Below are 25,044 nucleotides of genomic sequence, written 5' to 3'. Positions count from 1 at the left end.
CTCTGTCACCACATGGCCCTGATCTTCTTTATCTACTAGGAACAAGGAATACACCCAAAACGCTGTGATTAAGATCCAGCAAGATAATGTGTGTGAGTGTTTCCGAAAGTATAAAAATTTAAGATATTATTTTGTCGCATTATATCTGACAGTCTCTCACAAAATATATATTGTATAGGTTCCTACATTAAAAAAAAATTTTTTTGTCTGCCCTGCGCAGCATTTGGGATCTTAATTCCCCAACCAGGGATTGAACCCGTGCCCCCTGAAGTGGAAGCACGGAGCCCTAACCACTAGACTGCCAGGGAACTCCCAGGTGCCTACATTAAAAACAAATTAGAGCATTACTGGACAATACTTTACCTGGGTAGAAAGATTCAGTGGCAATACTCAGCCCTAATAGAAATCATTGGTAGAGTCTAGGGTTTCTCTAGTGTAAAGTGTTGATAACACAGAATAGATGCTGAGTAAATATTTACTGATGATGATATAGGTAGGCATTAATGAAAGAGGCCATTATTGATTTGTCAACTAGACAATAATAAGCCAGAAACATCCAATCAATCACTAAGTTCTGTCAGTCCTATCTCCATAATATCTCTGGAATTGATCTACTGCCATTGCTACTGCCAGGTTCAGGCCTTTATTTTATGACTATGGCATTAAATTCATGACTCCAATCTGAACTCCCTCCAGTCCAACCTTACTACTTAAGCCAGAGTGGTTTAATGAACATACAGATCTGATCATGTTACTTTCCTGATTAAAACCATTCACTTGGTACAGAATCAAGCATTAACTTCTTAAAATGAAATACAAGCCCCTTCACCATCAGGCCTCTGCTCACCCAGGCTCATCTCTTCTCTGCCATACACTCCCTAGACTCCTGAACCTGGAAATGTTTTCTTTCGACTTCTTGCTGTTAAAAATGCCATTTCCTTCACATGGAATTCCCTTCAACTGGAAACTTTATTCTTCTGTAAATAATTCCTTTCAAGCATCCTCTTACCCTGGAAACCTGGGGTGTAATATGAATCCTGAAACAAAGTAAAGCTACCTGCATGGGCCATGCATATCCTTTGTCTTTATCAGATTTATCATTAGTCCATGGTGCCTCTACATAAGGAGTTAATAATTATTTGCCTGTCTTGTGTGAAAGTTTGAGAACGCAGCAATGAATAGAAAAGTGCAAACGCATTACTGTCGCCAGGGCTTCAGGTTACATTTACACTTGGAAATGTAGTTTCCTAGATAACTGTAAACATATTTCAACATTATTTTGTTGGATGATAGTGGTGACAAAAGAATATAAACCTGTCTTTAAACATGGACTCCTCTGCATACATTTTCATTTTACCGTCCTTCAGCGAATCCAGCTGTTTTGCAATAATTAGATGTTGCAGAAACCAAAGGGAAGAGGTAGAGAGGCAAATTAGCAGAGTAAAGGTGTGTGTGTGTGTGTTTAAAACTCTACCAAGAGCAGAAGACCAAGGAAAACTGCTCCAAAGTTTGTGCGAAAAAGAACAATCAGCCAAATGAAAGCACTTACAACACAGCAAGTGACTCTCACAGGCAGTGAATCTCACAGATGAAGCCTTCTTCCCGGGGAAATCAATATCTGTAGTTTAATCTGCCCTAAGCGTTAGTACACAGGAGAGTGATAAGAATATTCAAAGGGAAAATGGAGAGAGTGGATTTTGGCACTGAGTTGGAGGCGGCAGAAGAGAGAAATGATTGACAAGATAGGGTTGCCAGATTTAGCAAATGCAATATTTGGGACATAATTATACTAAGAAATGATTCATTGTTTATCTGAAATTCAAATTTAACTGTGCATCCTGTGTTTTACCTGACAAATCTAGGAAAAGAGAGAAAGAATGTTACTTCGTTACTCCCTGCTGTGTAAAAAAAACACTCAAAGACCGGCCCTAGAAGAAAAAAAGCGGTTGCGCTGAAGGACCCGAATCTTCAGAGAGAAGCTGTTTCCGCTCTCCTCCAGGGAGGGGGGCGGGGTGAGTAGTTTGGACCGCCAGCGTCCCACAATCCTCTGCTCTCGGGTCCTCTTTCCTCGCTCAAGATGGCGCTGCTCGCGATACCTTCTTGGGGCTGGGCAGCTGCGGCGGCTGCTTTCGAAAAGCGTCGCCACGCCGTGATACAGATCCGGCCCCTAGTCTCTGTCTGGGGCCCAGGTCCGCAATGGAGGTCACGTCAGCTCGGCGGCTCGGGAACTGCTGGAATCTCCCAGGTGAGATGCCGTTCACTTGGAAGTGTAGGGTGAAGGACAAGGGGACCTATAGGGAAAAGGTTGCCCTTATGTCCTCAGGTCAGAGCCAGTACAAAGAAGAAAGGTGGTCAGGGCTAACTTGGAGCAGCAGTAAGTGAAGGAAGTTAGGGTTGGAAATTTGAGGAAGGGGTGAAGAAAATCTTTGGGGTACAGTAAATGGGAACAGGACGGAAGGTTCCAGGCAGAGGGCACCTGGAGCGCTGGTGACTCTCGCAGGATTTACAGTTTTTTCTCGTAGTTTATAAGAGGCAGGGTAGACACCATTCCCATACTGCTTACTTTTCTAAATGCAAGGAGAACTGGGCTACTTTCCAAAGTTAGTAATGGAATTTGGAACCAGTTTGCCAATGGTTAAGATTTTACTCAGTCGGAAGTAGCAGTTTGGAGGGCATTGGAAGATAACAAGCTGCCTGTTAACAAGCGGCAAATTGAGTTAGCACCAGTTAGCTTTCTTGCTGGCAGGGCTCCTTGATAGGCCCAAACCGTAATTATCTGTGTCTCCAAAACATAGACCGCCCTAAATTCATATGTAAACACGATTATCCTTTGATCTGAAAAACAGTGTTCTTTTGTGTACACAGGTCACTTTGGAAGCCATAAGGCTACTTGTCTTTAATGAATGTAGCTATGGCTACAGTGCATCTTAATACTTGTGTTCATTATTATCTCTCACTTAAGAATAGTGTTTTATTGTTATTTGTATTCGTACTTCACTATATCTTTTTATTGCCTATAATTGACAAAAAGCTTAATTGGCACCCCTTGTTCATCTGTATCGCTAAAGTGTTGTCAGCTTCATATGAGAAACAACCTCTCAAATTTTGATTCTTTGTCAACAAATATTTAATGTCTGCTATGTACATAGTGCTATGCTAGGTAATGGAGTAGCTAGAGAAACACAGTAATATCTTCAAGCTGGACAATTTAGTTAATGAGATTGGACCTATGCATTACAAGAATAACTAAAAAACAACATAGTAGATTAAATATCAGATGAATAGTATGAATAATAAGGGCTGTAGGCATCCAGAGGAAATAGTGATAATTAAGAACTAGATTATAGAGAGGATCTCATGCTGGCAGTAGAACTGGGGAGAACATTCCAAGCAGGGAGTATGACACTAGACATGTGGAATGCTGAAGGAATTATATCCATATGTTCATTCAGTAATTATTGAACATCTTTACATCAGTGAACAGTACAAAATATACACCCTGTCCTTAAAGGGTTTAAAATCTAGTAGGGGAAATAGATAAGTAAACAGGCAATTAATACAGTAGTGCAATGATGGGGAAGGTACAAAGTACTGGAAGAATATACATGAGAGGCATCAAGACTAATCTTGAGGTGGAGAAAATTGACTTGAGTAACTGATATCTAAACCAAGACCTGAAAAATTAGAAGTTAGCTAAAGAGGGAATAGCCATATACAAAGGCCCACAGGTAAGAGAGAGCATGAAACTTCTGTAGAACTGCTTATAGTTTAGACTAGTGAGGATTTCATGATAGGAGATGGCAGATTAGGGTAGAGAAGCAAATCCAGATCCTTTTATTAAGGTTTTTTAAAAGCACTTTGTAGTTGAAATTGTAACATGTGATCTCTTGGGAACCAGTCTTATTCTCTAGTCCTCTAATAAGCCAGATGAAGTTAAAATAAAATTTGAAGGAAATCCAAAAAAGAGGGGATATATGTATAGCTGATTCACTTTGCTGTACAGTAGAAACTAAAACAACATTGTAAAGCAACTATACTCCAGTAAAAATTAATTTAAAAAAAGATAAAATTTGTAGGACTTTCAGGCTCGAAGAATGAGGGGGAAGGAGACGTCATTAGGAGATTCAGAGGAGGTGATGACAATAAAAAGTTAGCTTTCTCTCTTTACATGAACACTGTCCCCACAATTTCCTTCACTCTCTCCTATATATCCTGCCATTTCTTTGGTTACCATTTATGAAGTATGAAAAACAAGGAGAAGATGTTACCTTTGTTTTCTACTTCTTAAAGACATGCAACTCTTGCCTCTTTTTAAAAAATGTTGATTAACAGGGAGATTAAGGAATGATTATAAGGCTTTTAAAGTAAAACCTGGTACAACCTGAGGCAGATTTTCAGATTAATTAGTCACTTGTGGTTAAGATTACAAAATAAATATTGAATGCATACTTTCAGGACAATCATTAGTATTTATAACATATTTTAGAGCTGAAAGGAACTTTAGTGCAGTGTTATGAAATCACGTTAGTGGGTTGGATCAGCACTTTGTTTTAGATGAAATTTAGTAGAATAGGAAAGAAAATATCAATGCTTTATATGTATTAAGGGAAGTATTGTTTTACAAATACATATATATACATTACCATGCGTATGTGGTTACTGGAATGCATTGTGAAATGTGTTTTTCACACAGGATTTTGCCCTAGAGCTATGCTGTGCAATGTGGTAGTCACTAGCTTCCTGTGACTGTTTAAATTTACATTAAATTAAAAATTTAATTCCTCAGTTGCGTTAGTCACATTTTAAGAGCTGAATAGCCATATAGATGTGGAACATTTCCATCATTGCAGAAATTTCTATTGAACACTACTACTTTAGAAAAGATCAGGGACTTTCCTGGTGGCACAGTGGTTGAGAATCTACCTGCCAATGCTGGGGACATGGATTCCATCCCTGGTCCAGGAAGGCCCCACATGCCACGGAGCAACTAAGCCCGTGTGCCACAACTACTGAGCCTGCACTCTAGAGCCCGCGAGCCACAACTACTGAAGCCTGCATGCCACAACTACTGAAGCCCGCCCGCCTAGAGCCCATGCTCCGCAACAAGAGAAGCCACCGCAGTGAGAAGCTCGCACACTGCAACGAAGAGTAGGCCCCACTCGCCGCAACTAGAGAAAGCCCATGTGCAGAAAGAAAGATCCAAAGCAGCCAAAAATAAAAAATAATAATAATAAATTAAAAAAAAGTAAAGTACTCCACAAAGTATTTTTTTTAAAAAAAAGAAAAGATCATATCCAGCCCTTCTAATTTTGCAGATGAGGAGACTAGGTTCTAGTATAGATAAATGACAGCCATTAAGGCCATTCATTTGTATTTGTTTATTGCCTTCTGTGTGTTAGATATTTATATAAGGGTAATTAAGACTGTGACAGACCCTAATCACACAGTGAATGTTTGTTGAATTCTAAAGATACTTATCTAATAATTACTAGACCACTATTCATAGAGGGAAACACCTAAAACAGTTTTTTCTTAAAATGGGAAGATTTCATATGATAAGACATAAATTGTAATGATTATTATATAGTTGCCTCTCTACTGCACTAATTAATATTGAAAGGACTTATGAATTTTGAATGATAGAATTTTGGATTTATTTCATTAATATTGATACAGTAGAAACTGAGGCATCATATACTTAATCCATAGTGCCTTTTTTATCTATGTTTAACAAGTCCTTGCCTCTTGATCCTGACACTGATCATATATTTTCATTTACTTAAATTAATTTTTATTGGAGTATAGTTGATTTACAATGTTATGTTAGTTTCTGCTATGTTAGTTTCTGCTGTACAGCGAAGTGAGTCAGTTATACATATACATATATCCACTCTTTTTTAGATTCTGTTCCCATATAGGTCATTACAGAGTATAGAGTAGAGTTCCCTGTGCTATACAGTAGGTTCTTATTAGTTATCTATTTTATATATAGTAGTGTGTATTGCTAATTCCAACCTCCTAATTGATCCCTTCCCCCCCTTTCCCCTTTGGTAACCATAAGTTTGTTTTCTATGTCTGTGGGTCTATTTCTATTTTGTAAATAGGTTCATTTGTACCATTTTTTTAGATTTCACATATAAGCAATATCATATGACATTTGTCTTTCAATGTCTGACTTACTTCACTCAGTATGACAATCTCTAGGTCCATCCATGTTGCTGCAAATGGCATTATTTTGTTCTTTTCTTTGGCTGAGTAATATTCCATTGTATATATGTACCACATCCTCTTTATCCATTTCTCCGTTGATGGACATTTAGGTTGCTTCCATGTCCTGGCGATTGTAAATAGTGCCACAATGAACATTGGGGTGCATGGATCCTTTCGAATTATGGTTTTCTCCAGATATATTCCCAGGAGTGGGATTGCTGGATCATATGGTAATTCTATTTTTAGTTTTTTGAGAAACCTCCATACTGTTCTCCATAGTGGCTATACCAATTTACATTCCCACCAACAGTGTGGGAGGGTTTCCAATTCTCTACACCCTCTCCAGCATTTATTGTTTGCAGATTTTTTGATGATGGCCATTCTGACTGGTGTGAGGTGATGCTGTGTAGTTTTGATTTGCGTTTCTCTAATAATTAGTGATGTTGAGCATCTTTTCATGTGCCTCTTGGATATCTGTATGTCTTCTTTGGAGAAATGTCTATTTGGATTTTCCACCCATTTTTTGATTGGTTTGTTAGGTTTTTTGATATTGAGCTGTATGAGCTGTTTGTATATTTTGGAGATTAATCCCTTATCATTCACATTGTTGGCAAATGTTTTCTCCCATTTTCTGGGTTGTCTTTTTGTCTTGTTTATGGTTTCCTTTGCTGTGCAAAAGCTTTTGTGTTTAATTAGGTCCCATTTGTTTTTGTTTTTATTTTCATTACTCTTGGAGGTGGATCACAAAAGATCTTGCTGCGATTTATGTCAGAAAGTGTTCTGCCTATGTTTTCCTCTAAGAGTTTTATAGTATCTGGTCTTACATTTAGGTCTTTAATCCATTTTGAGTTTATTATTATTAATTTGAGTTTATTAAGAAAAATAGTTTTTCCTTTAAATGGGAGGATTTCATATGATAAGACCTAAATTGTAATGATTATTATACAATTGCCTCTCTACTACACTAATTAATATTAAAAGGACTTAATGAATTTTGAATTATAGAATTTTGGATTTATTTCATCAATATTTATATGATAGAAACTGAGGCATCATATACTTGTTCCATAGTGCCTTTTTATATATGTTTAGCGAGTCCTCGACTCTTGATCATGACGCTGATCATATACTTTTTCATTTGTTTTTTTTTAAACATCTTTTTTGAGATTAATTCACATATCATACAGTCACCCACTTAAAGTGTGGATTTAGTATATTCAATGGATTTTAGTATATTCAGTGGTATATACCACCATCACCATAGTCAGTTTTACATTTTCATTACCTCAAAAAGAAACCTGCTACCCTTTTGGCTGTCACCCTCCTTCCCCCTCCTGCACCAGGCCTTTGCAACCACTAATCTATGTTCAATCTCTGTAGATTTGTCCATTCTGGACATTTCACATAAATGGAATCATAAAATATTTGGTCTTGAGACTGGCTTCTTTCACTTAGCATTATGTTTTCAAGGTTCATGCATGTTATGGCATGCATTAAATACCTCATTCCTTTTTATGGCTGAATAATATTCAATGATATGGATGTAAAAGATTATCTTTATATGTTCATCAGTTGATAGACATTCAGGTTATTTCCATCTTTTGGCTATTATGAATAATGCTGCTATAAACATTCATGTACAAGTTTTATATGAACATAAGTTTTCATTTCTCTTGGGTGTATACCTAAGAGTAGAATTGTTGTGTCATATGGTAATTCTGTTTAGTTCTTTAAGGAACTGCCAGACTGGTTTTCAAAGTGACTACAACATTTTACATTAGTATTAGAAGTGTACAGGGTTCCAGTTTCTCCATATCCTAGCTAATTGGTGTTATCTGACTTTTTTTAGTCTAGCCATCTTGGTGGGTGTGAAGTCATGTATCCTTGTGGTTTTGATTTGTATTTCCTTGATGACTAAAGATGTTGAGCATCTATCCATGTGCTTATTGCCCATTTGTATATATTCTTTGGAGAAATGTCAGTTCAGGTCCTTTGCCCAATTTTTAATTAGATTATTGGTCTTTTTATTTTTGAGATATGAGTCTTTATTCTAGATTCAAGTGCCTTATCAGATATATGATTTGCAAATATTTTCTCCCATTCTGTGGGTTGTCTTTTTCTTTCTTGATAGTGTCCTTTGAAGCACAAAAATTTTTCATTTTGTTGAAGTCAAATTTACTTATTTTTTTTCTTTTGTCGGTCATACTTTTGGTGTTATAGCTAAAAATCCATTGCCATATCTGAGGTCATGAAGATTTACCCTTTTCTTCTAAGCATTTTATAACTTAATTCTAGTGAGATATAGAAACATTACTTTTGCATAGTTCTAGGTCCTTACCCTGCTTTGTTGTTTTACTTTTATAGACATTACATCTATAAATGTTAAAATCCTAACAATACATTGTCATAATTATGACTTTATATAATTTTATGACTTTTAAAGAAGCTGAGAGAAGAAAGGAGGGTAAGTAAATATTTATGGCTTTTTTTATAACAACCTTCATATTTATCATTTCTGGTTCTCTTCATTTGTGCTCTTGTGTTTGAGTTACCATCTGGAGTCATTTCCTTATCCCAATATAGCTGTGCTCCCATCCATCTCCTTTGTGCTGTTATTGGCAAGTATACTGCATCTCTATAGGTTATAGGCTTAATCATACATTATATAAATATTATTTTATACAATTGCTTTTTTTTTTTTTTTTGCGGTACGCGGGCCTCTCACCGTTGTGGCCTCTCCCGTTGCGGAGCACAGGCTCCGGACATGCAGGCTCAGCGGCCATGGCTCACGGGCCCAGCTGCTCCGCGGCATGTGGGATCCTCCCAGACCGGGGCACGAACCCGTGTCCCCTGCATCGACAGGCGGACTCTCAACCACTGCGCCACCAGGGAAGCCCTATACAATTGCTTTTGAAATTAGTACAAAGAAGAAAGTAGAACAGTATGCATTTATACAGTCTTTTATAATAACACAATTACCTTTTCCTGTGCTCTTGTTTTTTTGTGTGTGTGGATTTGAATTACAGTCTGAGATCACTTGCTGTCAGGCTAAAGAACTTACATTAGTATTTCTTGTAAGGTAGTTCGGCTAGTAACAGATTCTCTCAATTTTTGTTTGTCTGGGAATGTCTTTATTTTGCCTTTATTTTTGAACAACAGCTTTCCTGGATATAGGATTCTTCCTTGGCAGTTTTTTCTTTGAGCCCTTTGAATATGGTATCCTGCTGCCTTACAGCCTATACTTGTTTCTGCTAAGGAATTAGCTGTTAGTTTTATTGAGGATCTCTTATTAGTGAGGAGTCTTTTTTCTCTTGTTACTTTCAAGATTTTCCCCTTGATTTTGGCTTTCAGTATTTTTACTATAATGTGTCTGTGGATCTCTTTGCATGTTTCCTGTTTGGAATTTATTGAGCTTCCTGGATGGGTAAATTTTTGTTCTTTTTAATAAGCTTTGGAGGCTTTCAGCCATTATTTCATTGAGTAGGTTTTCTTCCCCTTTATCTCTCTCCTTTCTTTCTGGTACAGTCATTATACATATATTGGTGCACTTAATAATGTCCTGCATTTCTCTGAGAATCTGTTTATTTTTTTCCACTGTTTTTAAATCTCTGTTCTTCATATTGCATGATTTCTATTGCTCATCATTTTTTTTTTTTTTTTTTTTTTTGTGGTACGCAGGCCTCTCACTGTTGTGGCCTCTACCGTTGCAGAGAACAGGCTCCAGACGGGCAGGCTCAGTGGCCATGGCTCACGGGCCCAGCTGCTCCGCGGCATGTGGGATCCTCCCAGACCGGGGCACAAACCCGTGTCCTCTGCATCAGCAGGCGGACTCTCAACCACTGCACCACCAGGGAAGCCCTCTATTGCTCATCTATGAGTTCATTAATTCTTTGTTCTGTCAGTTCACATCTACTGTTGAGCACCTCTACTTAATTTTATTTCAGTTATTGTAATTTTCAACTCTAGGATTTCCATTTGGTTCTTTTTTTTATAATTCCTATACATATCAATACATTCCTATTGATACTATACCTGTGATGTGACATTGTCATCACACCTTCCTTTATTTCTTTTTTTTTTGTTGAATTTTTTTTTTCTTTTTTCTTTTGGTATGTGGGCCTCTCACTGTTGTGGCCTCTCCCATTGCAGAGCACAGGCTCTGGACGCGCAGGCTCAGCGGCCATGTCTCACGGGACCAGCCGCTCCGCGGCATGTGGGATCCTCCTGGACCGGGGCACGAACCCGTGTCCCCTGCATCGGCTTGCAGACTCTCAACCACTGCGCCACCAGGGAAGCCCTTGTTGAATTTTTGAGTTTTATTTTTTTATACAGCAGGTTCTTATTAGTCATCCATTTTATACACATCAGCGTATACATGTCAATCCCAATTTCCCAGTTCATCACACCACGACCCCCACCCACCACTGCTTTCCCCTCTTGGTGTCCATATGTTTGTTCTCTATATCTGTGTCTCAATTTCTGCCCTGCAGACTGGTTCATCTGTACCATTTCTCTAGGTTCCACATATATGCGTTAATATGCAATATTTGTTTTTCTTTTTCTGACTTACTTCACTCTGGATGAGAGTCTCTAGATTCATCCATGTCTCTACAAATGACCCAATTTCGTTCCTTTTTATGGCTGAGTAATATTCCATTGTATATATGTACCACATCTTCTTTATCCATTCTTCTGTCAATGGGCATTTAGGTTGCTTCCATGGCCTGGCTATTGTAAATAATGCTGCAGTGAACATTGGGGTGCATGTGCATTTTTGAATTATGGTTTTCTCTGGGTATATGCCCAGTAGTGGGATTGCTGGGTCATATGGTAATTCTATTTTTAGATTTTTAAGAAACCTCCATACTGTTCATCATAGTGGCTGTATCAATTTACATTGTCAACAATAGTGCAAGCGGGTTCCCTTTTCTCCACACCCTCTCCAGCATTTGTTGTTTGTAGATTTTCTGATGATGTCCATTCTAACTGGTGTGAGGTGATAACCTCATTGTAGTTTAGATTTGCATTTCTCCAATAATTAGGGATGTTGAGCAGCTTTTCATGTGCTTCTTGGCCATCTGTATGTTCTCTTTGGAGAAATGTATATTTAGGTCTTCTGCCCATTTATTGATTGGGTTGTTTGTTTTTATAATTTTGAGCTGCATGAACTGTTTATACATTTTGGAGATTAATCCTTTGTCCGCTGATTTGTTTGCAAATATTTTTTCCCATTCTGAGGGTTGTCTTTTCGTCTTGTTTGTAGTTTCCTTTGCTTTACAAAAGCTTTTAAGTTTCATTAGGTCTCATGTGTTTATTTTTGTTTTTATTTCCATTACTCTAGGATGTGGATCAAAAAAGATCTTGCTGTGATTAATGTCAAAGAGTGTTCTTCCTATGTTTTCCTCTAAGAGTTTTATAGTGTCCAGTCTTACATTTAGGTCTCTAATCCATTTTTTTTTTGAATATGTTGGGGGTAGGAGTTTATTAATTTATTTATTTTTGCTGTTTTGGGTCTTCATTTCTGTGCGAGGGCTTTCTCTAGTTGTGGCAAGCGGGGGCCAGTCTTCATCGCAGTGCGCGGGCCTCTCACTATCGCGGCCTCTCTTGTTGCGGAGCACAGGCTCCAGACGCGCAGGCTCAGTAGTTGTGGCTCACGGGCCTAGTTGCTCCGCGGCATGTGGGATCCTCCCAGACCAGGGCTCGAACCCGTGTCCGCTGCATTGGCAGGCGGATTCCCAACCACTGCGCCACCAGGGAAGCCCCTCTAATCCATTTTGAGTGTATTTTTCTGTGTGGTGTTAGGGAGGGTTCTAATTTCATTCTTTTGCATGTAGCTGTCCAGTTTTCCCAGCACCACTTATTGAAGAGAATGTCTTTTCTCCATTGTATATCCTTGCCTCCTTTGTCATAGTTTAGTTGACCATAGGTGCGTGGGTTTATCTCTGGGCTTTCTATCATGTTCCATTGATCTGTATTTCTGGTTTTGTGCCAGTACCATATTGTCTTGATTACTGTAGCTTTGTAGTATAGTCTGAAGTCAGGGAGTCTGATTCCTCCAGCTCCATTTTTTTCCCTCAAAACTTCTTTGGCTGTTTGGCGTCTTCTGTGTCTCCAATACAAATTTTAAGATTTTTTGTTCTAGTTCTGTAAAAATGCCATTGGAAATTTGATAGGGATTGCATTGAATCTGTAGATTGCTTTGGGTATTATAGTCATTTTCACAGTATTGATTCTTCCAATCCAAGAACATGGTATATCTTTCTATCTGTTGTTATCATCTTTAATTTCTTTCATCAGTGTCTTATAGTTTTTTGCATATAGGTCTTTTGTCTCCCTAGGTAGGTTTATTCCTAGGTACTTTATTCTTTTGTTGCCATGGTAAATGGGAATGTTTCCTTAATTTCTCTTTCAGATTTTTCATCATTAGTGTATAGGAATGCAAGAGATTTCTGTGCATTAATTTTGTATCCTGCAACTTTACCAAATTCATTGATTAGCTCTAGTAGTTTTCTGGTGGCGTCTTTAGGATTCTCTATGTATAGTATCATGTCATCTGCAAACAGTGACAGCTTTACTTCTTCTTTTCCAATTTGTATTCCTTTTATTTCTTTTTCTTCTCTGATTGGCATGGCTAGGACTTTCAAAACTATTTTGAATAATAGTGGAGAGAGTGGACATCCTTGTCTCGTTCCTGATCTTAGTGGAAATGGTTTCAGTTTTTCACCATTGAGAATGGTGTTTGCTGTGGGTTTGTCGTATATGGCCTTTATTATGTTGAGGTAGGTTCCCTTAATGCCCACTTTCTGGAGAGTTTTTATCATAAATGGGTGTTGAATTTTGTCAAAAGCTTTTTCTGCATCTATTGAGATGATCATATGATTTTTATTCTTCAGTTTTTTTAATAGGATGTATCACATTGATTGATTTGCGTATACTGAATAATCCTTGCATCCCTGGGATAAATCCCACTTGATCATGGTGTATGATCCTTTTAATATGTTATTGGATTCTGTTTGCTACTATTTTGTTGAGGATTTTTGCATCTGTAATCATCTGTGATATTGGTCTGTAATTTTCATTTTTTTTTTGGTATCTTTGGTTTTGGTATCAGGGTGATGGTAGCATCATAGAATGAGTTTGGGAATGTTCTTTCCTCTGCAATTTTTTGGAAGAGTTTGAGAAGGATGGATGTTAGCTCTTGTCTAAATGTTTGATAGAATTCACCTGTGAAGCCATCTGGTCCTGGAGTTTTGTTTGTTGGAAGATTTTTAATAACAGTTTCAATTTCATTACTTGTGATTGGTCTGTTCATATTTTCTGTTTCTTCCTGGTTCAGTCTGGAAGGTTATACCTTTCTAAGAATTTGTCCATTTCTTCCAGGCTGTCCATTTTATTGCCATAGAGTTGCTTGTAGTTGTCTCTTAGGATGCTTTGTATTTCTGTGGTGTCTGTCTCTTGTGACTTCTCCTTTTTCATTTCTAATTTTATTGATTTGAGTCCTCTCCCTCTTTTTCTTGATGAGTCTGGCTAATGGTTTATCAATTTTGTTTATCTTCTCAAAGAACCAGCTTTTAGTTTTATTGATCTTTGCTTTTGTTTTCTTTGTTTCTATATCATTTATTCCTGCTCTGATATTTATGATTTCTTTCCTTCTGCTAACTTTGGGTTTTGTTTGTTCTTCTTTCTATAGTTCCTTTAGGTGTAAGGTTAGATTGTTTATTTGAGATTTTTCTTGTTTCTTGAGGTAGGCTTGTATAGCTATAAACTTCCCTGATAAAATTGCTTTTGCTGCATCCGATAGGTTTTGGTTCGTCGTGTTTTCATCATCATTTATCTCTAGTTATTTTTTGATTTCCTCTCTGATGTCTTCAGTGATCTCTTGGTTATTTAGTAACGTTTGGCCTCCATGTGTTTGTGTTTTTTACTTTTTTTTCCCCTGTAATTGATTTCTAATCTCGTAACGTTGTGGTCAGAAAACATGCTTGATGTGATTTCAATTTTCTTAAATTTACTGAGGCTTGATTTGTGACCCAAGATGTGATCTATCCTGGAGAATGTTCCGTGCACACTTGAAAAGAAAGTGTAGTCTTCTGTTTTCGGATGGAATGTCCTATAAGTATCAATTAAATTTATCTGGTCTATTGTGTCATTTAAAGCTTGTGTTTCCTTATTAATTTTCTGTTTGGATGATCTGTCCATTGGTGTATGTGAGGTGTTAAAGTCACCCACTATTATTGTGTTTCTGTCAGTTTCCTCTTTTATAGCTGTTAGCAGTTGCCTTATGTATTGAGGTGCTGCTATGTTGTGTGCATATATATTTATAATTGTTATATCTTCTTCTTGGATTGATCCCTTGATCATTATGTAGTGTCCTTCCTTGTCTCTTGTAACATTTTTTATTTTAAAGTCTCTTTTATCTGATATGAGTATTGCTACTCCAGCTTTCTTTTGATTTCCATTTGCCTGGAATATCTTTTTCCATCCCCTCACTTTCAGTCTGTATGTTTCCCTAGGTCTGAAGCATGTCTGTTGTAGACAGCATATATATGGGTCTTGTTTTTGTATCCATTCAGCAAGCCTGTGTCTTTTGGTTGGAGCATTTAATCCATTCACATTTAAGGTAATTATTGATGTATATGTTCCTTTTACAATTTTCTTAACTGTTTTGGGTTTGTTTTTGTAGGTCCTTTTCTTCTCTTGTGTTTCCCACTTAGAGAAGTCACTTTAGCATTTGTTGCAGAGCTGGTTTGGTGGTGCCGAATTGTGTTATCTTTTGCTTGTCTGTAAAGCTTTTGATTTCTCCATGGAATCTGAATGAGATCCTTTCCCGGTAGAGTAATCTTGGTTGTGGGTTCTTCCCTTTCATCACTTTAAGTATATCATGCCACTCCCTTCTGGCTTGTAGAGTTTCTGCTGAGAAATCAGCTGTTAACCTTATGGGAGTTCCCTTGTCTGTTATTTGTCATTTTTCCCTTGCTGTTTTCAATAATTTTTCTTTGTCTTTAATTTTTGCCAGTTAATTACTATATGTCTCGGTGTGTTTCTCTTTGGGTTTATCCTGTTGGGACTCTCTGCACTTTCTGGACTTGGGTGGCTATTTCCTTTCCCATGTTAGAGAAGTTTTTGACTATAATCTCTTCAAATATTTTCTCAGGTCCGTTCTCTCTCTTCTCCTTCTGGGACCTGTATAATGCGAATGTTGTTGCATTTAATGTTGTCCCAGTGGTCTCTTAGGCTGTCTTCATTTCTTTTCATTCTCTTTTCTTTATTCTGTTCCACAGCAGTGAATTCCACCATTGTGTCTTCCAGGTCACTTATCTGTTCTTCTGCCTCAATTATTCTGCTATTGATTCCTTCTAGTGCATTTTTCATTTCTGTTATTGTATTGTTCATCTCTGTTTGTTTGTTCTTTAATTCTTCTAGATCTTTGTTAAACATTTCTTGCACCTTCTCGATCTTTGCTTCCATTCTTTTTCCGAGGTGCTGGATCATCCTCACTATCATTATTCTGAATTCTTTTTCTGGAAGGTTGCTTATCTCTACTTCATTTCATTGCTTTTCTGGGGTTTTATCTTGTTCCTTTATCTGGTACATAGCCATCTGCCTTTTCATCTTGTCTATCTTTCTGTGAATGTGGTTTTTGTTCCACAGGCTGCAGGATTGTAGTTCTTCTTGCTTCTACTCTCTGCCCTCTGTTGGATGAGGTTATCTAAGAGGCTTGTGCAAGTTTCCTGATGGAAGGGACTGGTGGTGGGTAGAGCTGGCTGTTGCACTGGTGGGCAGAGCTCAGTAAAACTTTAGTCTGCTTGACTGCTGATGGGTGGGGCTGGGTTCCCTCCCTGTTGGTTTTTTGGCCTGAGGCGACCCAGCACTGGAGCCTGCCCGGGCTCTTTGGTGGGGCCAGTGGCGGACTCTGGGAGGGCTCACGCCAAGGAGTACTTCCCAGAACTTCTGCTGCCAGTGTCCTTGTCGTCACAGTGAGCCACAGCCACCCCCCACCTCTGCAGGAGACCCTCCAACACCAGCAGGTCAGTCTGGTTCAGTCTCCTGTGGGGTCACTGCTCCTTACCCTGGGTCCCAATGCGCACACTACTTTGTGTGTGCCCTCCAAGAGTGGAGTTTGTTTCCCCCAGTCCTGTTAAAGTCCTGCAATCATATCCTGCTAGCCTTCAAAGTCTTATTCTCTAGGAATTCCTCCTCCCGTTGCTGGACTCCCAGTTTGGGAAGCCTCACGTGGGGCTCAGAACGTTTACACCAGTGGGGTGAATTCTGTAGTTTAATGTTTTCCAGTTTGTGAGTCACCCACCCAGCAGTTATGCGATTTTATTTTATTGTGATTGCACCCCTTCTACTGCCTCATTGTGTCTTCTCCTTTGTCTTTGGATGTGGGGTATCTGTTTTGGTGAGTTTCAGTGTCTTCCTGTCGATGATTGTTCAGCAGTTAGTTGTGATTCTGGTGTTTCTGCAAGAGGGAGTGAGAGCATGTCCTTCTCTGCCATCTTGAACCAATCTTCTTTTATTTCTTTAACAGGGTTTCCTTTAGTCTTTGAACATATTTATAATGACAACTTTGAAGGTTTTTTCTCTTCAGTCTGACATCTGGTCAAAACTGTAGGCAGTTTCTTTTGCCTGCTTTTTTCCTCAGTGTATATAGGTGTAGTTTCATGTTTCTTTGTGTGTCTTGCAAGTTTTTGGAAACTGGACATTTTAGATAATGTAGTAACTCTTGGTACTGGTTCCCTCCCTCCCAGGGCTTATTAGTGTTATTTACTTGTTTGTATGTTTATTTAGGAACTGGCTGGATTTTAGTGCTGTCTCTCTCCACCCTCCCCTTGCTCCCCACTTCACACTGTTAGTGCCTCTGATGTTGCCTCTTAAGCAACACAGCCTTACCAGCATAGCCTGGCATATGCCCAGAGTCACCCTGAGAGGGCAGTTGTTTTGCTGAGGCTCTCTCTGTCTCTTTTCCAGTTATGCTCCAGTTGTTGCTGGGAGATCAGCACTGTTTTTTCCAACAGTGCCCCGGGGCAGAAATTGTTTCACCGACTAAAGCCATCAGATTGGGGTTCCTTTGAAGGGAAGGTTGTTGAGGTCAGTGTTTGAGGTTTTTTCCGACCCTAGGCAGTCTCCTCCTGTACATTTCCCTCCTTGGTTTTCTGGTTCTCTGGGGCAAACCAGCTGAACTACAGTTCAGCCTCTATGTCCAGTGATTCCACTAGTCTCCTCCTACTTGCCTTTCACCTCAACCTCTACTATATTTGAGAGTAGCTTTGGGCTTAACTAATCCACGTCTAGTTGTATGAAGTCACTTCCTCTGGGAAGAGATTAGGAGCTATCCGCTTCAGGGCCTTCTCTCTCCAGGCAAAATCTCCCAGCCACAGCTCTGGAGCTGGGCGTAGGGGACAATGGTGGCTTCTCTCTGAGTGATATCCCCACTTTAGGAGTTGAGCACTAGATGGAGTTTGGGGAGCAGTAGCCTCAGGTCTTTTTGCCTTGCCTCTCTTGGTATGCAACTACCCTCTTATGAGTCAGGGCTAGGGTGACTGGGACTTCAATATTCTTAGTGGCATCACACCCAAGGTAGAGCCTCTGCCCCTCTAGTGGGGGTGTGTGGAAGAAGGGAGACCCTACCCCTTGGCCATGTTAGCCCAGAACTTAGCTTCAGCAACAGGTTGTTGGGGGGAAGGATGAGAAATGCTGATGTCCTGCCTTTCCCAGGAAGATAGTCTTTTGACTAGGAGCTCAGCGGGCAGAGGGAGCACTGTGCTCCTGGCTGCACCAATCTCAAGTGGAGTTTCCATATGGCTGAACTGGGAGTCGGGAGGCAGGGAGTGTGTCCTGGTTCAAACACCATAGACTCTTGCCATTCTTACTGAGCTCTAATAGATTTTCTTGAGTAAATGATATTTCATTTGCTATATGCCTCCAGGACCATTTCTAGGGACTTTAAATGGTAATACTTTATAAATTTCACCAGTTTTGTTGGAGAGTGAGTCTAAGGAGCTCCTTATGTTGTCATGTTAGAAGTGGAACTCTTTTCATTTGTTTTTGACAGGTTCATGTTCTTTGGCTTATCGCATGCAGCAAAGCAGTCTGTCCTTTCTCTTTGGTTTATAGGAGATATTACCAGTGAGGTACTTACCTTGTATGTTCCATTTAGTAGTTCTTTTGGATAGGTACTGTTTTGTTTTCATTTGTTGGCTCTGACATCATGGACAAAGGATGGGAACTTTAATTTCTTCCAGTAGTGTGTAAGTTCCTTCTTCCTGCCCTCCCACTGGTGACTAGCTGCTGATAATTAACAAAGTAGATAAAAGTTAAGAGACTTCTGGCCTTCATAATAACTGAAGTGGGAATATAATAACACTAGGGAAATAATCCTCCTACTCTGCTTTTTAGAGATGCTAAAGTTTTAAAATTTAAGTTTCATAACATAAGATGCATGTCAAGAAATTACAGTGAATACTGAGAAGACACAAAATGTAATAAGAAAATGAAAAACAACAGGAAAAAATTAAGGATGTTTTCAAGTGGATTATTTTGCATGGAACTGAAGAAGGTGAGGTGATTCAGTTACGTTTAAAGTATCTGAAGGATAATTATTTTTTAAAAAATTAAAAGTTGTCCTTCTAATAGCTCAGTGATACCTGACCGTACCTGGAATATTAGTTTATAATACAGAAATATAGACTTCAGTTGAAGGAAGAGGGATTTCATGTGCATGTTAGAAAAAATTTCTTAAATTAATAATCCTATTATTGGGATAACAAAACAACTTTTTAAATGATGTTCTAAGAGGCAGAATAAATAACCATTAATCGTAACTTAAATAGATATCTTCTTAAAGATAGAACTGACTTAAATTTATATCCTTCAGGATCACAACTCACTTTATTTTTTTTAACATTTTATTTATTTATTTATGTATTTATTTATTTTGGCTGTGCCAGGCCTTAGTTGCAGTGTGCAGGATCTTCATTGCGGCATGTGGACTCTTAGTTGCAGCATGCAAACTCTTTAGTTGTGGCATGCATGTGGGATCTAGTTCCCCGACCAGGGATCGAACCCGGGCCCCCTTCATTGGGAGCGTGGAGTCTTACCACTGGACCACCAGGCAAGTCCCCACAGCTCACTTTAAAGAGGATAATCTAGCAGAAAGAAACCAACAATCAGAAGAGTTGGATTCTAGTTTTGGCTTTTGTGTTAGAAGACACTAGAACAAATCATTAGGCAATAATTTGCTATCATTAGAAGAATATAAGCTATCAGGAAGCAGTCAGCTTGGTTTTGAGAAGAATAAGACATACCAAACCAATTCAGTTCTTCATATAAGAGAGTGACAGTGTACTCAGAAGTACAGTTGATCTTGATTTCATTGAGGCTCAATTCCTGTCCCCTGTGTCATTCTCTCTCAACAAGCCAGGAAGGAATGGTATTGCATATATTAAGGAGTCTCGAGGTAGTAGTAAGTATAGCTTACTGGAGAAAATACAGACAATTTGAAGTATTTTGATTTCTAAATATTGAAGAGAATAAACAACTGGTGTACAAAGGACAACATATGGTGCAGTGGAATGAACGTTGGACCAGGACACCTGACCACTTGAGCTCTGTTTCTACTCTAATTATCTTGGACAGATCATTTGTTCCTTTGGACCTCAGTTTCTGTAAAATAAGATTCAGCTACTTGATCTTTAAGGTTTCTTCCACTTGTGTAGTTTCCTGACTTTGATCTGTTGGGACTAGCCCTTTGAATATATACTATTGGGTTGGCCAAAAAGTTTGTTTGGGATTTTCCAGATGTTTCAAAAATGCTGAGCGAACATTTTGGCCAACCCAATACCTCTAGTTTGAGAGCCTAGTTTAATACTGGTAGTAGTTTTCCAGGAGCAACATAGGGTACATTTCAGTTCACATGAATTTTTTAAAAAGTATTTATTTATTTATTTGGCTACACCAGGTCCCAGTTGCAACATGCGGGATCTTCAGTTGTAGCATGCAGGATCTTTAGTTGTAGCATGCAGGCTCCTAGCTGCAGCATGCAGGATCCAGTTCGCTGACCAGGGATCGAACCCGGGCCCCCTGCATTGGGAGTGCAGAGTCTCAACCGCTGGACCACCAGGGAAGTCCCCACATGAATTTTTAATGGAGCATATTTGTATTGTTGTCTCTTATACTACTTATTGATCTTAGTGTAGGAGTAGAAGAACTGAGATTGATGGTGAGTTTAGTATTTGCTAGTGTTGGGGAGATGGAATTAGAGTGGAGGGAATGTAAGCTAGGTTCTAAAATCATCTAGGAAGGTAGAAAAGGTTCTAAGGAGGTGGTGGAGAGTAGCGGCATTACTATAAAAATTTTTATAAATTAAGATGAAGCTTACATAAAGGTCTTCTGCCACTTGCAGAAGTGGCACTGGGGATTGAGAAGAGGAATTCAGAGGACCCCTCATTCTGAAATGGTTGAATAAATAACATTCTTTAAACCATTGACATATTGATTTGAGTTGGTTATTAAGATTAATAGGAGGGGGAGAAAAGTTCATAATAGTGGTTCTAAACTTTCATTTCATTTAGAACAATATGCCCTTTGAGAATCTGTTAAAAGCTATGAACTTTCCCCCTAGAAAAATGCACATACACATATGCTTCATTTTGCATGCAATATCAGGGGTATCAGAGAATCCCCGATAAATATTGCAGGCTGGTGGGATTCTAATGTAGTTTCTAAGTAGCCAGTGGCAAAGTAAAGGGCCCTTGTCACTGGGCAGTGGGGGTAATGGAATGGAAACCTGTTTTGCTCATATCAAACTTTTTATTAAATGCAAAATTCAGTAATACATCAATATTCAATGTTGTGATCTTAAAGTTGTTGTTTTTTCAAAGGAGTGTGTACTTTCCATGTTGTAAAATATACAGTAGAGGTGAAATTGCCCGTTCTGTATGTGATTCTTATAGTTTTCCTTTTTTATTTTATTTATACATTTCTCTTTAATTGTATAAAATCACATCTAATAAACATGAGAAAAATACCCACAATCTCACCTCTTAAATAATTTTCCATTTTTCCCCTGAATTTCAGTTCCTATATGTACATAATTTTTATGTTGCTGAGATAATTTTAAATCCTGTTTCTTTTTACTTATAAGCATTCTTTTACTTAGTACTCAGTCTTTACCAAAATTAGATCTTTTAATTATTTAATATTTTAGTAAATTTAATAGATATATATTTAGCTGCCTGCAAAAGGACATTTTTGTTGTTTTGATTTTTCCTTTCCGTTTTTAAAATCTCTCTCCCTAAAGTCCTCATTTGTGCTCTTGACACTCTTGTAAAATTTGTCACTAGTGAGTAAATAAACTTTTCAGATCTTTTATTATGTCGTTTGATCTTTGCAGTAGCCCTGTGAGGTAGGTGAACATTTCATTGTAGTAGCAATGGCCTATTCTGTCCTTTTCAGTCCCTCAACTTCTGCCCTAGTTTTAGGCCCTTGTAACTTTACGCATGACTTTTCTCACTGCCTCAGGCATTCACCCTTCCAACCCATCCCACACAAAACATCCAGATTATTCTTCCTAAAGCATAACTCTGATAAGTATGACTTTCCTGCTTGTGGACTTCAGTGGTCTCTACACCTTAGCCTTGCTGTTCAAGACCCTAAAGGATTTTCACTTAACTAGCTTGCTAGCCATATTATTAACTATTTCTCTATAAATACCCTGCCCCTTCAGCCACCCTGGATTGCTCCCTGTTCCTTGGACATTGTGCTTTTTTGTTTTTGTTTCTTCATTTATACCATACACTCTGTCTGAAATGTCCTCTCTCTAACTCCTTTCTGTTTTTCAAATCTTAGCTCAAGGGCCAATTTATGTCACAGAACTATTCCTTATAAGCTTATAAGACACTGATTTCTTCCTCCTCTGAATTCCTATAATACCTTTTTCTACAAGTACAGTTATCATGTATCTTGTGGAGGAGGTAAGATTTTATGCACCTAAAAGGCAGATACATTCCAGTCATCTTTTTTATCTTCCACATAGCTGGGCATGATATCTCACATGTAGCAGACACTCAGAAAATATTTATAAAATGAGTGATTAAACCCTATAATCAAATCAAAACAAAGTCTAACATAAGAGTAAATAATGTTTGCTTTGGTACTACACATTTGCAATAGAAGGCTCACTTTCTACGTAAAGTGTATATTTCAGCAAAATCATAATCAGATTGTGGAATTATTAAACTTGAGGGTAACCTCTTAAGTTTGTCCATTGCATTTCTGTCACTCGGTGGTACTGTGGTGGGGTAGTGTCACTGAATGTCAGTTTTTGCTCAATAACCAAAGCATATATGCTTTTAAAATTTTTGAGTTACTTTATTAGTAGGCATCCTTTGCTTAAAATATGACTTATAAGATGGAGTGCTTTGAGGAATAAGATATATAAAATTTTAGTCCTTGTAGCAATTTTAACTGCAGGCTGTGTTTTGGCTTATTTATTAGTTCTCTGATTAAGTTTTATTTACCATATCCAGAGGTGAAAGAGATGTTAAAATGGAGAAACTATATCCTAAGAGTGTAGTTTCTCAGATACTGATGTTTTAGGAGAGTAGGCTTTTAAACTGTTAACTTATCATGCTTTTCAAAGCATACTAGAAAAGAGAAGTTGAGGCTTCTATTTTGGTTTACTTATCAGATTATTTTTACTGATCTTGAGTAACTTTTATTGACTTGTCATTGTAATATATTCATATTTTTAAGTGTGTGAATATTTGCCAAGTGTGAACTCTTTCTTCAACCGTTCTTAACTATGGTTACTTAACAGCTGTTTGTATGTGTGTGTGTGTATTAGTTTGCTAGGGCTGCCATAACAAAGTACCATAGACTGGGTGGCTTAAACAACAGAAATTTATTTTCTTACAGTTCTGGAGGCTAGAAGTCTGAGATAAGGTGTTGGCAGGGTTGATTTCTTCTGAGACCTCTCTCCTTGGCTTGCAGGTAGCTGTCTTCTCTGTCCTCACAAGGTCTTTTCTCTGTGCAAGTTTGTGTCTTAGTCTCTTCTTATAAGTATAGTATACCAGTCATATTAGATAAGTCCCACCCTAATAACCTCACTTAACCTTAATAAACATCTTTAAAGGCCCTATCTCCATATACAGTCACATTTGAGACACTGGGGGTTAGGACTTCAACATGAATTTGGAGGAGACACAATTCAGTCCATGACAGTGTGTGTGTATGTAAACACATAGAAAACTGGAAGCATATACTGCAAACACGCCTCTGGAGAGGGGATGGGTTGGGAGGCCAGAGGACAGTAAAAATGAACTTTCACTTGTCATTCTAGTTTGGCATTGTTTGATGTACTTGTTTTTATAATGACAGAATTTCATATTTAAGCTTTTCAGTTGATGGTCTGATCTTTTTGAATAGGTTGTATTAATATGTTCATTTATTGAACTCTGGTTTGTTTTGTCTACTAGTAATGCATTTTAGCATTCTTGTATATGACTTAATGATTATTTTTTGTAACGTAAAACAGTCTTTAACATGTTTAAGAAGCTTTCCTGGAAGTATTCTGCAGCTTTTAGGTTTAGCCAGTTTTGGTTATCATTTTACTGGGGAATTGGGGGATTTTTTGAAGGTTGAGTCCCAGTATTTCCTCTTTATTTCAGTGGTTTCTTCAGTTTCTATGTAACATAGGTACTCTGCATATTTGATGCTGCCTAATAAAGATCTATACTCATGTTTCTTTTTTCAAAATCAAGTTCTTGTATTTACAAAAAATTTACCAAAACAGTACATACCAGCTACTGAAAGATTAGAAAACACTGAAAAGGAGAAAAGAACAAAAAGCAGTTATGCTCTAAAACTTTTTGTCTAATAAGTAAGTATAACCTATTTATTTATTCATTGGTTTTCACCAGGATCATAAAAAATGAGTAAATAAAGGCTTCCTATTGCTTAGAGCTATACTTTCAAGTACAGTAGACATTAGTCACATGTGGCTATTTAAATTAAAATTAAATAAAATTTGAAACTTAGTAGCTTAGTCACACTAGACATATTTTAAGTGCTCAATAGCCACATGTGTCTAAGTGGCTATTGTATTTGACCACACAGATACAGAACATTTTCATAATCACAGAAAGTTCTACTGGACATGGCTGGCCTAGAATATAATTTTTAAGTAGGGATAATATTATCAAATTTGTTTTAGCAATATGATTCTGCCTGCAGTTTGAAGGATAGATTGGAAATAGGCAGGGATTGGAGATAGGGAAATCAGTTAGGAGGATACTGAAGTAATATAGAAGAGAAGTGTGATAAGGGCCTGCACTTCCTGTCATGAGGAAGTGTTATCAGGATTTGTCACCAAGCAGTCTAATATCATGAAAAGATTTTGAAAGGTTTTGAAGCAGGAGAGTATTACTTTGTTTTAGCTACTTTATCTTAATATCAGTGTTTTTAGGCGATAAAATGGACATTTGAATAAGACCTATCTTCCACTATTCTGGGGAGGATCAAGACAATGACAGATATGAAAGCAGTTTGTGAATTGTAAAGTGCTTTAACTTTTGCCATTGCAATTTTGGTGTATGGTTCTGTAGTAAAACACCATTTTGGGTAATGGATTTTGTGGGGTTTGCCGTGGAGCTCATGTGGTTAGGCTACTATCGTTGTTTCTGTTTTGAATACTTCTCAAGCAGTCCAGTTACATCCTAGCTAATCAGTGACAGAGCTGACACTACACCCCAGGTCCTTTCACTCATCTCTTTGCCCTTCATCTTGCTAGCTCTACTTTTCACAACTCTGATGAATTTTACTTCTTATTTAAGA

At 38.0% G+C, this 25,044-nt stretch overlaps 1 protein-coding gene across 1 annotated transcript in view; it reads left to right on the top strand.

Annotated features, from left to right (window-relative positions):
- Positions 1-2,077: 2,077 nt before the first annotated feature.
- Positions 2,078-25,044, top strand: part of ABCB7 (ATP binding cassette subfamily B member 7) — a gene marked incomplete at its 5' end in the record, with an annotated part of 143,400 nt that continues 120,433 nt past the window's right edge. The window contains one exon of the mRNA XM_079910471.1: positions 2,078-2,245. Within this exon, the coding sequence (XP_079766597.1) occupies positions 2,078-2,245 (168 nt within the window). The remainder of the gene's footprint in view (positions 2,246-25,044) is intronic.

The sequence above is a fragment of the Stenella coeruleoalba genome (genome assembly GCF_951394435.1).
Source record: "Stenella coeruleoalba genome assembly, chromosome: X".
Taxonomy (NCBI): domain Eukaryota; kingdom Metazoa; phylum Chordata; class Mammalia; order Artiodactyla; family Delphinidae; genus Stenella; species Stenella coeruleoalba.
The sequence above is the reverse complement of the archived record's forward strand: the minus strand, read 5'-3'. Positions and strand labels throughout refer to the sequence as shown.